Here is a 15,978-nt window from a genome sequence, read left to right on the forward strand (position 1 = left end):
GTGGGAAGTCACACTGACGTACACTTGAAGAATATATTTTGTCTTCTGCATAAACACTTCATTACACTGCTCTCTGCGTATTACTTATGTTCTGTATTTCAGTAAAGTCTGAAACCAAGTTGTACAAAGAATAATACATGGAGAATGATGTTACAATACACCCTGATATTCACATTCAAACTTAGGATTTAGGGAAGGTTCACACTAAAATAAAATGATTGGAATGGAATCAGAGTCAGTTAGGCACATTCATTTTTTTCCCACTCAGTGTTCCACAAACATGACTATTTTCAGTGCATTATTCTTTAGATCCATTTTGTCTACAGCCTTTTCCCTCATGTTAGAAGACGAAAGTTGTTGTATTCTATCAACTGTATGAATAATCATTCAAAATCCTTCTAAAAGTTTTCTGAGCAGTTAGGGTACACTGTTTTCATCTTTTAATTGGATCTAGAAAATTTTAGCAAGAATCCCAATTAAAGTAAAGGAGGTGGACTGTGAGCAAAAAGCAGAGTATGAAATGTTTGCAAAACACTGTGTTCAGATAATCTCTCAGTCTTGGATATTTTCAGCACCCGGAAGCCAGTTTTAATATATATATATTTAACATTCTGTACAACCTCTGGCCCTAATTCTGACTTCCATGGGAGATTTGCCTGAGTAAAGCTTGCAGGATTTGGTCGTAGATGCAGAAGTTCACACTTTGTCAAAATGTTCACTCTGGGCCCAATTATCAAATTACACATCTAGATGCTCAAAGCATAATTTAGGCATATTAAAATACGCACATATATGGTCTAATTCCAGGGGACTTTCTGGGAACTCTCTCCTATAAAACAGTTATATTACCCTTTAACTATCTTCAGCCACACAATATATGTCAAAAATATATTTGAAAAGCCCTAGCTATGTTCTTTAGTCCCAGCAGGCAGCAATATTAGTTCTACATGAAACATGCTTTAATGAAAGTAAATAATGTGATAAATCTGATCTTGCAGAACAAAACACAATATAGAACTATGTATGGATTTTTAATGCATTTTTACTACTGAGGGGAGATACTGCTATAACCATAGATAAAAATATTAACTTAGAATCATTTTAGTTCATTTGGCATAACTGTTTAATATGTAAAATATGTTGCTAAATATTTTAATTATTCTAACTGCTATGTACCTTTGAATCTTGTAAGTGAGTTTTATTTCAGTCAGACCTTTGTATTCAGTCCACAAAGGGACCAATTAAAACAGTATTGGATGGGACAGAGTTCATTCTTTCCATTATTCACTTATCTGACTTGCATTAAATATTTTATTCAGAGGTCAGGAGAAGAAAAAATACATGCATGCAGTATATACTGCACTTCGGATTTTGGGTCTTTTGTGACCAGCGTTTCTCATTTCAGCCTGTGCCATTTGAATTATAAAATTAAAATTTTATTGTGTTCTTTTGTGGTGTTTCTTTGTACAATAAGAAGATTAGAGTGCCAACAGGTACTTCACCCCAGAGTAAATATTTCTGGGATACTTTTGCATTTCCTATGAATAATTTTTATATTTTGGGGTTGGAGAGGAGGAGGAGCCTTGGAGTATTAGCTGTTTATCACTCACAGTAAAGTCTTCTCAGCCACATGCAATTGCTCTCTTTCTTCTCCCCTTCTGGACTGGCTAGGGGCTAAAGAAACTAGAACTATATTTCATTGGACTGGAAATTTAAGTTTACTGCTACTTATGGAATAGATTTTTCTTAATTGAATCTCTTTTCACTTCAGCACAGATAAAATCAGCTTCACAGGTACTCTAAGATACACCTGTTCATAGATGTTAATTTCAGCAGCAAGTTCCATGGTGTAAGGATGCCCCATTCATGTCTTTTATATGATGCATATATCTACTATTTTGACCTTACACCATCGGAGGATGCTGAGTGAATTTCCAGATTCTTTGCACTGTTAAGAGTGGCTCAAAGCAGTTTGAGCAGACCCAAAGTGCCAAGTTCTTAATTATAGAAAAACCTTTCCTCCCCAATTTCATCTAGTGCTTTTGGGATATGTTGAGTATCAGGTTTAAAAACTAGGGTGACATTTCTGTTTTAAAAGTGCTAGTGATATTTTACTTACTGTCATCATGTCATCACATTTCATGTCTGGCTCATCTTCATCTTCGCTTTTGTTGTAAAACTTGCGGAAGAAGTTGAATGCCACAACAGTGTAAAGGTAGACTACTACAGCCAACAATCCTACAGTCAGTACAAGCTATACACAAACAAAATAAATGAAATGAAAGAAAGAAACGTGAGTTTCAGTCAAAATGGAAGGGCATGATTGATTCCAATCTCTTTCAGGCACGACTGATGAACTAGTCAGTCAGGAGATCTTTTGTGTTCCCAGAAGTATTGAAACTCGATAGTGCTATGCTGTTTCTTTTTCAAAAAGAATGAAAGATGATTGTTTTGTTATCCATGGAATCTTTCTCTGTTGTCTGGATCAACATAGAGTTTCTGAGGCACAAGATTCTATAATGGGGTGAAATACATCTTAAATGTATACTTTGATGCCTTATTTGGTGGATAAAATAGCAGCAGAGTGGTTTTAGGAAACATGTTGTTATATGGTTATTTTTCTGAAATATATCCTTAACAGCAACTTCATATCAGTAATGTGGTACATTCAGTATTTGGGATACTGGTGAAATGCCAGCTTATTTGTGAAACTGGACATACAGTGAACAAATCAAATGGTGTGAAATTACTTTATTGAATTAACTGATATGGGCTTATTTGAACTGCTTGCTATTTTAGTACGGATTATTGTTGCCAATATTCTGTCTAATAAGCTGTGTTATTGATGCCATCTGCTCTAAAATTCCAATGAGACAAAAAGAGATACAATAGGGGAGTTTCTCTCTTTCATTACTGAGCTGTTGAAAACAGCAGCATTTCAGGTTTAAAATTCTTACTCTTAAGCAAATAAAATTCTTTTTGAGCAAGAAAATTCAGCACATAAAGAACCACTAATATATTACTCAGTGGTAGGGCCCTACGAAATTCATGTCCATGAAAAACACATCACGGACAGTGAAAACTCGTCTCTGCCTGTGAAATCTGGTCTTTTGTGTGCTTTTACCTTATACTATATAGATTTGAAAGGGGAGACCAGCATTTCTCAAATTGGGGGTCCTGACCCAAAGGGAGTTGCAGGTGGGTTGCAAGGTTATTTGGGGGGGCGGTCATGATATTGCCACCCTTACTTCTGCGCTGCCTTCAGAGCTGGATGGCCAGAGAACAGCGGCTGTTCGCCAGGCACCCAGCTCTGAAGGTGGTCCCCTGCCAGCAGCAGCGCAGAAGTAAGGGTGACAATATGTTACTATAAAAGGAAAAGGAGTACTTGTGGCACCTTAGAGACTAACAAATTTATTAGAGCATAAGCTTTCGTGAGCTACAGCTCACTTCATCGGATGCATTTGGTGGAAAAAACAGAGGATAAATCTCTCCTCTGCTTTTTCCACCAAATGCATCCGATGAAGTGAGCTGTAGCTCACGAAAGCTTATGCTCTAATAAATTTGTTAGTCTCTAAGGTGCCACAAGTACTCCTTTTCTTTTTGCGAATACAGACTAACACGGCTGCTACTCTGAAACTGTCAATATGTTACTATGCCGTCCCTACTTCTGCGTAGCTTTTGCCTTCAGAGCTGGGCTCCTGGCCAGCAGCTGCCACTTTCCAGCTGCCCAGCTCTGAAGATAGCTGCCACCAGCAGCAGCACAAAAGTAAGGGTGGCAGTACTGCAACCATCCCTAGAATAAACTTGCGATCCCCCCACAATTCCTTTTTGGGTCAGGACCCCTACAATTACAACACCATGAAATTTCAGATTTAAATAGCTGAAATCATGAAATTTATGATTTTTTAAATCGTACGGTCGTGAAATTGATCAAAGTGGACCATGAATTTGGTAGGGCCCTACTCATTGGCGTTGGAGTTGTGGTTTTATAATAGTGTTATGGAAGATTTTTATATATATTTAAAAAGCACTGTAGAACTGATATTACTATTTAAAATGAGTAAAAAAAATTAACCATTTTAGTTGCTTTTTAAGTGAGCAATTTATGCAGATCATTGGGCATATTTCTAAAATGTATGGCTCTATTTAAAAATCTGTTCATGTGTGTGCTGAAACCAACAGTGATGATATCAGCAGTGCTAATACTTGCTTGTCAGGGAGGGTAGTCATGGTAGGTTTATTGAAAGTTGCGACCTTGAATTGAAGCTGTTTCATCAGCCACACAGTCTCAGAGTTTCTGAGAAATATCATCTTAATAGAAATCTGAGAAAATATATCAATCACTGAATTAAAATATTAATAGGTAACACACTAGGTGTAGCCAGACTGTCAGAGCTATGTAGGGGAGGGGGGATCAGAGTTAAGGTCTCATTTTTTAGTCAGAAGTAGTAAGGAAGCAGGAATGCTAAGCTTCTTGTGGAGAGTACTGGGTGTCATGCTGGCAATTTCCTTTTCCTGATAAAAGAAGGGGCTGCATCTAGATGTCCTCTGCTGAAAGAACTGATCGGGCCAATGTATGGACTTAATGGGAGACAGAAAGATTAAAAGGAAGTTGGGAATCTCAGGGCACTGTTATTCCCCTAAAAAAGAAAGCTGATAGGTAAGGGGTTGTTGTTAGGGTATATTAGACAGAGAATAAACATTCAGTATGAAATTTACCTCTTTCGAAGCCTTCCTTCCCTACTTAAAGAATCACTTTCTGTTTGACGGAGGTAACACTGCACCTCCCTCCGCTCTCCCCGCCACTGGAGGAGTATCCCTTGTCATGTGTGTTAGTTTCTACTAGATATTGAAAGCAAATCCCAGACATGCAGAGGTTGGGACGGCCTGGGATACATTTTACTGTGTTTGAGAAGGGATGGCAGGAGGGACTGGGGTGTGCACATCTGGAGCTAGGGTTGAAACCAGATAATGGAAGGGTATATACAGAAAGGAATTTTTCAGGGGTTGCGGTGGGAGGCACCTTAGTGGGAGTATGTGAAGAGCGCTTTTAGTCTGGGAAAAGACAGATAGCAGGGAGATGGTGAGTTGATAAATTACTTGTGCTTATGTTGAGATGATGGCTAGGAAACAGGTCAGATGTCAAAGAAGGAGCTGTGTTATTATAAGGTATCCAAATTGATTTTGGAATCAGATTTGTATACATCTGAATCCAGCAGGCCGCATTTGTGTAGAGATTCCAAATTGCAGAATGGTTGTATTTCTAAATGCATTTAGGAATGGCTGTTCCTTTCCTCCCTCTTTTCCATTGTCTAGAAGGATATGTATTGTACGCAGGAAATTTTTAGCATTTATTGTCCCGTGGGTATAGGATTATAATAAATTCTATATTTAGGACTAAAAGTGTGCAGGTATTTTGCAGAAGACACAGTAAGGAATATTCCTTACCCCAAATACTTACCATCTAAATGAAAGCACATTCCAATAGCCACACCATCAATGTAAAGAAATTCTGAATAGAAATTACTGTGTGCAGGAGTGATTTTTTCAAACCTACAACTGCCTTCTTAAAACTTTTGGCATTTCTAAATAGCATAGGTCATTAAGGTCCACATAAAAGGACCAATTCCCAACAAAATAAAATCTTTTTTTAAGATAGTGCTGGTAAATAAAAGGTAACTAAAACCATATCAACATTATTTTTTGCTGCTTTGCAACCTTAAAATGTCAAATCATTTGTATTAAACAAAGAAATAGTGTGTCCAGCCTAACAAACATTTACACCATGTTTTTGAGAATGAGATTTTAAGAAGCAGCTGAATCATAACTCTTGAAACTAGGAGGTTGTGACGCTTATATTATGAAAAATATCTGTTAAAGATATGTAATATTATCATATCTAATAGAAAAAAGTCGCATTGGTTTCCAAGGTATATTATAGGACTACCATTTTTGTTCAGTATAGTTACGAATGGTGTTCATTTTCAGACTACATATGTGGCACTCACCTGTTTGCCATTGTGAGTTACAGAAGACAGAATGGTTCGTAGAGTCTTGAAACCCATAGCAATATCCAGCAAGTGAGCAGCAAAGAAGAAGTTGTTGTAATGGCCAAGGATAGACATAGTTGTGTACCAAGCTAAGTACAAGAAGGACTACAGAAAATGTGAAATGTTAGAGAATATTAACAGTTACTAATATGTTTTACTGAATAATGTACATAACACACAAAATGAAACTCTGAACTGTAGGCAGTGATCTAATGGTTTGAGCTTTCCAATCATAAATTAATATGGATTTTGCATCTCCATATTTTTATGCAGAAGAACCGTGTCTTATTCTTTCTCTCCAACACACCCCATTACTCTGATAAAAAGACTTGCCGTTTAACCTTGGAAATGATGCCTTTGACATTTACTTTAAATCTTTCATTTGATTATATTCCTCAGAACAGATTAATTACTAAAATCAGAATTCCCCCGGCTCTTAATACTATCTTGTTTTGGTTGAGAATATTATACAGAGCTGGAGACCTTGCTATGCATTCTGAATTTCTGAAGATCTGATGCTTCTGCAGGGACTGAGACAGCTACAACACAGCATACAGGCCTTGGGGAGAGGGAGTGCCTCATAAGCCACTTCATCTGGCTGACTCTTGGGGAATGGCTACACAAGGATAAAAAACCCATGGCTGGCCCAGGTCAGGGGTTGTGGGGCTGAAAAAATCACTGTGTAGATGTTCAGGCTCATGCTCTGTGACCCTGTGTGGGTGGAGGGTCTCAGAACTTGGGCTCTAGCAGTTTTTATCCCCACAGCCAAAGGCCCGCAAGCCCAAGTCAGCTGACCTGGACCAGCCATGGCTGTGCTGAGGCTCTTTTACCTCAGTGTAGACATACCCTTTGAGCAGTATTGATCAGATCTGGAGGAGATATATACAGCCCACATTTGCAAGAGGGAATTTTAAGGTGATTAGGGACCTTTAGAGATGGTTGTGGGAGTTAAGAAAGGATTCTAAAGGAGTCTGAACTAACCATTGACCCCTACAGGTAGTCTTTGCAGGTCAGGATTAAGACAGAGCAAGTGTTTGAAGACACTGACTGTGCTGTACCTATTCTGAAGATAGAAGGCTTTGGTCTTCAGGCTATCGATCTGGCAACTTACACCACCCCCCAAAGTCAAAATTAATCAAAACCTCAGAATACAATAAAAACCCTCTTAATATTATTCCTTTTAACACAACCCAATCATTATTATTAATTTCCAAAATCTTGTATTGCAATTATAGTATCTCCTGAATATTGCCCTATGATGTCAAAAACAAATAGTCCCAGAGAATTTAACTGAAAGTTGTTGGGCTAAGGTTAAAGACAGAAAAAGAACAAACATTTTATATTGATTGAATAAGTACGTAGCTATTAATTTATCAATGTATATGTTACTTTTTGCAGTTCCTTTGGTTACCCACATATGCTTATTTCACCATACTCAAGATGATTGCCTTCTTATCTTACCCAATTTTATTTACTTCTTTATTTCTCTTTATTAAAAAAGTGCCCACCTATAGCTTTGAGTGCAAAATACATATTTGCATTTAGAATAAATGAAAGCCTTTCTCTAGGCTAACATACTTACATTGTCAGTGAAAACAACTCCAAGCTTCCAAATGTGGTACTTTGTATCAATAGAGCTTAACCTATGGAGTACAAATATTTTGAAACTCATAAATGTCAGCGTTAAGAAGTTAATAACTACAGTTACACTCCTTTCCTTAACAACACAAACACATCTTCACATAATGGCTAACGATTTTTCTTTCAGAAAATGTAACTAGGATCTTTCTGGTGGGTTTATTTGTATTTATTTTTTGTAAGCACTGGTATATGCTGGATAATTATTTTAAGACTGAGTGCAGGTCTCTCTATTTTAGAGTGCATTCCCTACATTTTCAAAACTGTATTGGGTGTTAGCCACAGAGTTCCAATAGTCTCAAGAGTTCCAGAGTTTCAGTAAAAATATTACAGCTCTACTTTGAACGTATAGGCTGTATTTACACTGCACAGTTAAACCGGGTAGTGGCACTCAGTTCTGGGCACCTGGGTTAGTCTATCCCAGATGTAAGCATCCCACATCCCCACTTCAAAGACATACCCACATTACTGTGTCCTTGGTCTTTCTGCACTCACCCAGGTGTGTCTTAGGGCATATCCCATGGTTCTCTGTGCTGAGACACACTCAGATTCTTTCCCAGTCAACTGTGGCATTTGTGGAAGAACTTGTCTGTCCTTCTGGGGGAATTGTGGGAAGGGCACTGAAGGACTATCAACACTTGAGTGATTTAGCTTGCATTCTCACTGCAAATTGGGTGGATTCCTGACTGAGTTAAAGTGGAGCTCAGGTTCTAACACACACACCCCGAGTCAGGTCAGCTAGTGCAGGCTTAAAGCATCTCCAAACTCAGGTCAGAAGTTTTTCTGTGTAAATGGTAGTGGGTGTTAAGGTTAAAACCTGGGTTACAGTAAGCCCCACTTAAATGTGTAGTGAAGACATACCCATTGAGATTAAAGTGCATGTCAAGATGCTTAAATGTTGAGGGTTTGGAATTGTCTGCAGCAACAATAATAAATATGACACTCTTGTTAATACACTCCAGAATATTAATCTTTTTCACAATTGCATCACTCTGTTGACCCATATTCAATTTATGATACACTGTAACCGCCAGATCCTTTTCAGCTATACCACTATCTAGCCCAAGAGTGGGCAAACTTTTTGGCCCGAGGGCCACATCTGGGGAAATTGTATGCAAGGCCATGAATGTAGGGCTGGGGCAGGAGGTTGAGGTGTGGGGTGCAGGAAGGGGCTCAGGGCAAGGGATTGGGGTACAGGAGGGGAGCAGCAGGGAGCTCAGGGCAGGGCACTGGGGTGCAGAAGGGGGCTCAAGGCAGGGGATTAAGGGGCGGGGTTCAGGATGCTCCGGGTGGCAGCAGCACGCAGCAGGGCTAAGGCAGGCTCCCTGCCTACCCTGGCCCCACGCCGCTCCCAGAAATGGCTGGCATGTCCAGCAGTGGCTCCTGGGGGGGGCAGGCGGCTCTGCCACCCACTGCCCTCGCCTGTGGGTACCACCCCTGAAGGTCCCATTGGCCGCGATTCCTCATTCCCAGCCAATGGGAGGTGCGGGGGGCAGTGCCTGCAGGTGAGGGCAGCGCATGGAGCCCTCTGTCCCCCCCCCCCGCCAGGGGCCACAGGGACGTGGTGCTGGCCGCTTCTGGGAGCGGCACAGGGCCAGGACAGGCAGGGAGACTACCTTAGCCCCACTGCGCCACAGGGCTGGCAATCCCGTAGGTCAGACTGAAAGTCCTGACAGGCCGGATCCAGCCTGTGGGCTGTAATTTGCCATCCCCTGATCTAGCCAGTTATTCTCCATTTTGTAGCTGTACATTTAATTTTTTCTTCCTAAGTGAACTACTTTGCACTTATCTTTATTGAATCTCATCTTTTTGATTTCAGACCAATTCTCTAATTTATCAAGGTCATTTTGAAGTGTAATCGAGTCAGTGCAGGAGCTGCAAAAGAGAACTCAGGATTCTTCCACCCTTCTTTTTACTTTGCTATTAGATCATCACCCATATTATAATAACACAGAGATACTCAACTCTGTAGAATTTTAGACACTTCAGTGTTGTAGAAAAGTCACCGAACTACTTCAATCTTACATCCTCATGTGACATTTTCATAGCAATTTCACAATGCCAGGGAAGGATGGCATGACAATTATTTTGCAGTTCTCTCTGCGCTTCCTTCTTTCTATGTCCCTCCTGTGGTTGTCAGTATGGACAGGAAAGGATCACTAGTATGCCTACCCTTTTGCCCAGCACTTCCCCACTTGGCCTCTGTGACAGAGCTGGTTGAAAGTCGGAATTCCTGTTCAGCAGGAAATTCCAAAATTATGGAAAACATTTGTTTCATTTCACAATGAAAAGCAGAATTCTGAAAATTTCCTGCAGAAGGGAAATCTGAATAAATTTAGTTCTGAAATAATCAAAACATGTTATTTTGGAAACTTAAAAATAGAATTGATCCTGGGAGACCAAACTTTGGAGCTCCTGGATCAGCTGTCTCTCCCAGGGCTTCTAGGCTCCCTGTGAGCCCCAGCAGATTGATCGGAAGTCATAGCTGAGTAGGGAGCCTCAGAGCTTGGGAGCCAGGGCTTCTAGTTCTATAGCAGAGAGCATAGACACCCTGAGCCCTGCTCTGTGGCAGGAAGCATGGAAGCCTTGAGAGCCCCCAGACTCTCCAGGCTCCCTGCTGCGAAGCCAGGAGCCAAGCCCCAGCTAGAGCCACCATGGTAGAGCTGCCCCGGACCCTGGAAGTGGGAGTCCCCCATCATTCCACAAGGCCAGCTGGCAGGAAACCAGGCAGGTTTCCGACAGAAAGTTGCCTGTGGTTTGTTGGAAGTGAAACATGGAATATTTCATATTTGAGCAATTGGCATTTTCTGATGAAACCTGTATACTGGAAAATCCCTGACCAGGTCTGCTCTGTGATCAGTGCTCCCTTCCTTCTGACTGAGACAGGGACCCTTGGACTCTTAATAGCAACAAGTGCAGTGAAGTGGGAAGGCTGTGTTGAGCCATTATTTTAAGTGGTATATGTACGCTTTTTAAAAAGCTAGTTTATTTTACTTCATTACTACAAAGAAGCCTTTACCATGTGGATTTTTAGTACTGAGCAAAGTATTGAAAATACACACACTCAACATATCAAATCGGTTCTTATCTTTAATTACGTAGTGGTAGCAACAGATTAAAAATCCCTTCCAATGCTGATTTGTTTGAAATCAGCTAAGGTCAACTGCTTTTTTTAAAAAAAAAATCTCCAAATATCATACCATGATACAAGAGATGCTTCCTCTGGTTCAGTCTCTTCCACTGGACTGAAATCAAGAGCATTTTTGTCCAACCCCAAGAGTTCAGCTATGCGCTCTGCTCCATACAAATCACCATATTTGTTAATAACCTACAAGGGGAAAAGATGAGCTTCTGGTCAAGACAAGACACTGCTGTCACATCCCCTTCACTTTACCCACATTTGTCAAAAAATTTAAAACCTCAGTTTTCCAGGACTGGTACTGCAAGAACAGTGAGAACTCAGAGAAAGAGAGAAAAAGCATTTAAAAAAATGAAAAATAGAAGCATAAAAGGCTATTATCTAAAGCTTTGGTATAATTTAAAGTAATTTGAGCTGGCATGTTTTTCTTTTTTTAGGGGCATGAGGGGGCTTTGTATCCTAATGATGACAATGGCTGTAAATTAGAACTGCACGGCTGATTGACAGCACAAAGTTATTTAGAATATATGAGTCTAGGAATTAAGCCAAAGCACTCCTCTTCTTCCTCTTCCCCCACCCACATCACAACTGACTATTCCCAGTAAGATTTACCATAACTATGAGTTCCATGAAACAAAATGCAATTCTCAAACGTTTGTATGCTTATACCACAAAAATACAGATATTTGAATTAAATACACAGTATATTGTCTTACGTTAGGCATAATAATCTAAAGAACCTACCTTCCGTTTTACAAACTTGTCCCAGTAATTGTTAGGAAAGGATCTGCATAGATAAAAAGTTCTCAAGTTATTTAACACATCAACGGAGGCAAAAAACAAATAAAATTCGTGCTCATGGTGGTGTTTTGTTACAATTTGCTTGAAGTACCCACTGCTCCCAAGCTATGAGCAGAACTACTTTTCATGTCAATGGGATTTGTGCAAGGACAGTAACTGGCCCTCACAAATTGTAATTCACTGTAATATCAATGTCTCTTCTTGCTTTTTCTCTTAATACCATCCATGTAAATATTTATTAGTGAAATATAAAGGACAGACTGCTGGTTGCTTTCATTTAATGCTCACCATTACCTGATATTGTGAAGGCTGCCATAATAAAATCCTTCAACACTAAACAAATCCGTTTGAAAATCCTTCCTAGCCCTCACCCACACCCCAAGATACATGCATGAGCACAACCCAGATTTGCATTCTTGGAGAAGATAAAGAAGTTTCTCAATGCAGATGACTCTTTTCAGCATGTTAACCACTATAGTAGCCTTGATTTCATTTCTATCCAAGGCTGAAAACCCAGAGATAGACATTTTTGCAGGGACATGTAGCACCAGATGTCACAATGCATTGACACTATAAATATAAGGATGATGATTCAGGTTATGTTTACACTTAACGTTGGTGGGGTGTGATTCCCTGCCAAGCAGACATACTCATGCCAGCTCTCATTGAGCTAGCACACTAAATACTAGTGTAGCCACAGGCAGTGGCGAGGGGCAGTTCTGCCTAGCCATCCCGAGCACAAACCCATGAGGTCCAAGCAGGTTTGTACTTGGGGTGGCTAGCTTGTGTCACCACTTGCTGCTGCCCATACTACCATTGCTACACTATTATTTTTATGTGCTAGCTTGATGAGAGCTAGCACAAGTATGTCTGCTAGAGCTGGGAATCACCCCTCCACCTCCCCAGCTCCAAGTGTAGGTGTAGCGTTAGATGAAGCGGTGATTAGTTGTAATTGTATTCTCTGATGGTACATCATCATAACTAAGGCCCTACTTAACTTGTGATATTACAGAAATTGCAGATTCTGCAATATTAGGCTTCCACCACAATTTTGACAGAGGGAGCCCTGGCCACCAAGGGCTGAGAGCGGGAGTCTGCACTGTCAGCCCAGGGTGGGCACTGTCTGCCTTGGGCCCCTGCTGTCAGCCCTGGGTGGCTGACTGTTGCGGGACCCTGCTCTCAGCCCCATGTTCCCGCTGTCAATTTCAGCCCCCAGCTCTCAGCCCTGGGCAGCCGACAGTGAGAGACCCTGCTCTCAGCCCTGTGTTCCCATTATCAGCCCCGGGCTGCTGACAGCAGAAGCCCCAACGCTCAGCCCAAGGTGTCCGACCGTGGAAAATCAAGGGAAAGTAATATTGGACCTCATTACTGCAAATAACAAGGTCTGTTATTCTTTTTTTGCAATTTTCGATGGCTTGTCCACAACTCAGCTGCAATTTTTTGACAATCATCCTGCAATTCAAGTAGGGCCTTATTTGTAGCACATACCACTGCTGGATCCAAAATCCCAGCACAAGGCCATATAGAACACTGACAGCTCTAATGTTATGAAACCTTACTCCAGCAGGTGGTGTGCCCTTCAGAGCAGCCATGTCCCTAGTGTCCCCAAAAGACAGTTCCTTTAAGTGAAACTGAAAGTACTATGTATACAAGGGTACACAAACATGGAGTTAGAAAGTTTACAGAATCTTCAGTCACCAAAAGGTGGGTGAGGGGTGAATAGTTCTCCTAAAATTGCCTCAACAACAGATTCCGCACTCTTTGGACATTATTGAACTCCCCAAGGTCTTCATGAAATAATTTTTTTTTAAAGAATAAGATACTGCAATAGCCACTGCAATATGTGTATCTTGATCTGTAATAGAGGAAAAAAATGTCTTTCCTTCATTATCTCTAGTGTCAGGAGAGACAGACGTATGGATTGTTACTTGCACCTAATTGACCAAACCATTTATGGTTTTTGACCTTTTTAGGGATGGCAGTGGCCCCTCATCATCAGAGTCTTGTTCCATATGATTACATAGAATCACGGATTTTTCTCTGCCTCTCAGCCTTGAATCCCTATATCTGGTAGTATGGTTCATGACATAGTAGAGGCTGAGAGTTTTGTGTCTTTGTGCACCTATGTTGTCTGTTACCTGGATGTGGGTTCAAGTGTCGCTGCTTGTTTTGAAAACTCTAAAACCTTAAAGTACAGGTTGCTTCAGATGCAGTGGGCTAGTTCCATAATGGCCTGTATCTTGTCTAGGGATACCTTGAATTGAACTGCATTTATCAGAGCACCTACTTCCGTATTTTATCTCATATGATATGTAAAAAGTTCATTAAAACATACAGAAGGTGTTGTGTATACTGAATCATATCTTCAAGTACATTGAGGTAACCGACGCTTGAGATCCAGTTCACATCAAGACCAGATTTTAGTCAGCTGAAAGTGGTGTTCATCTTTGAGTCAACCGGAGTGATGATGTAACAGGAGGAGTACAGACTGTACAATATGTTCTTTGAGCCCAGCTGACAATGTCTAACTTCTTAGTGCTGATTCTGAATGCTTTAACTGCTTGCTTTCAGGAGGCAAAGAAACATGTTGGAAGTCAGTGGGTTCCTTGCTTTGCAGTTGGGAGGAGGTGAGGACACCCTCTCAACATTGGTTTCCAGCAGCCATAGTATAGTGGGTCAAAGAACTCAAACGCTCACCCTTAGTCCCGAAGGCCCCTGGTGACATGTGCATGTAGATATAATTGGTGAATTTGTCATGCTCTTCTCAGAAGTAGACAGTGTTATGGTCACATTTATCAGAAGGTGAGATAACTACACTTGGGACTTTTTTACGTTGCTTCCTCTCAGACACTTCAAATCTTTAGGATGAACTACTGGCAAAAATAAAATGTGCACATGAACTGGAGAGAAAGAAAAGTCTGAGAATAGGGAGGCAAAGAGCCCTGAGGCTTCTTTACTCTCACAGAACAAAAAAGCTAGAGGAGACAGAAGAAATCATGATTTTTTTGTTTTCTAAAACAGCCACTGAGTCAAAAGACGCTCCATGAAGAATACTTATATTCAGAGAATAAAAGATTTGCCTGAAAAAATATTGCTCAGCACCCATCCATCTAATACAGCTGATGGTGCAGGACTGCTGAGGTAGTGTAGTGAGCTTCTTTATCAATAGAAGTAAAAAATGAACTATTGTTAAGATGTCTAGGAACATTTCTACAGAGGGCATGTCTGCATAGCTCCCCTGTTGGAGTAGTAATGGCTCAGAACTTTAGAATAATGGGAGTTCCTGTCTGGCAGTATGGACCTAAGAGTGAGGGATCTGTTGTGGTAGATGTCTTTTAAGAAATAATGTTACGTTTGTATAATAATTATTACTTTAAAGTATTTCAGTGGGTTTTCAGTCAAAGAAAGATGACGGTCCTACTTAACAAAGAAAGTGGGTTGGTTCTTAAACAACATATGACAGGGAAGTAGATAGACTGGATGGTTTAGAGAACCTAAAATGGCTCACACAGCTCTAGATAACTCATCTGAAATTGCCTTAATCTGATAGTGACTGAAATTAATAATCTGAAGGCTGTTCACTGACTATGTAAAAGGTTTTAGACCGAATCCTACTTGATAAGTCTCCATCTCACACAAGTCACCATTACAGTTAACAGTAAGGTCTTGTCTGCACTGTTGGCAGTATGTTGTACGGCACATGTACATGCCACAGTGCAAAGCATGTTGTGTCCACACTGTGATGTGTAGCTATATGCAGTAGTGAAAGGCTCTGGCAGGTGGGAGGCAGTAGGGAAAGGTTCTGGTGATGGGGAGCTGCTGGAGCCTTTCCCCGCTGCCTCCCCCTGCCAGAGCCTGCCTCCACAACCATAGTTTGTCACTCTGGCAAGGCTCTGGCAGCAGGGAGGCAACAGGACACTACGCTGCTAAAGACAGCAGTGTAGATTTGTGAGGCACTGCTTGGGCTTGTAGAAAGCTGTGCGGGGATTATACCCTAAGGTACTGGTGCGTCTTTACTCATCTAAGCAGTGCTTCACAGTCTATAGAGCTATTTAAACCCATGCTAGGAGGTGTGCAGTGTATGTACTCTACACATCACTGAAAGTGTAGATATAGTCTAACTGGCCTTGTTGGTAGTTTCAGTGAAGCCAAGATGCTCCCTCCAGCACAGCATTGATGTAATTTGGTAGGACAGTATGGACAAGCTTGCATTGGCACTATCATTGCTGTAATGTTTCTGTGAATGCATAATATATTTCAATCTCTTAATGTATTTTATAGAGATGTCAATCTGGCATGCTTCAGGCACAACATTAAACTTGGAAATGAGTTTTCTTTGTAAAATGAGAT

The 15,978-nt window shown here is 40.7% G+C and overlaps 1 protein-coding gene across 1 annotated transcript in view; it reads right to left on the reverse strand.

The window, feature by feature from the left end:
- The window catches only part of RYR3 (ryanodine receptor 3), a 529,369-nt gene that overhangs the window by 13,944 nt on the left and 499,447 nt on the right, over window positions 1-15,978 (reverse strand). The window contains exons 96-100 of the mRNA XM_043516837.1: window positions 11,572-11,614; window positions 10,889-11,016; window positions 7,633-7,693; window positions 6,009-6,155; window positions 2,120-2,254 (exon numbers count right to left, since the gene is read on the reverse strand). Of these exons, the coding sequence (XP_043372772.1) occupies window positions 2,120-2,254; window positions 6,009-6,155; window positions 7,633-7,693; window positions 10,889-11,016; window positions 11,572-11,614 (514 nt within the window). The remainder of the gene's footprint in view (window positions 1-2,119; window positions 2,255-6,008; window positions 6,156-7,632; window positions 7,694-10,888; window positions 11,017-11,571; window positions 11,615-15,978) is intronic.

Source organism: Dermochelys coriacea, chromosome 6 (assembly GCF_009764565.3).
Source record: "Dermochelys coriacea isolate rDerCor1 chromosome 6, rDerCor1.pri.v4, whole genome shotgun sequence".
NCBI classification, from domain to species: Eukaryota; Metazoa; Chordata; order Testudines; family Dermochelyidae; genus Dermochelys; species Dermochelys coriacea.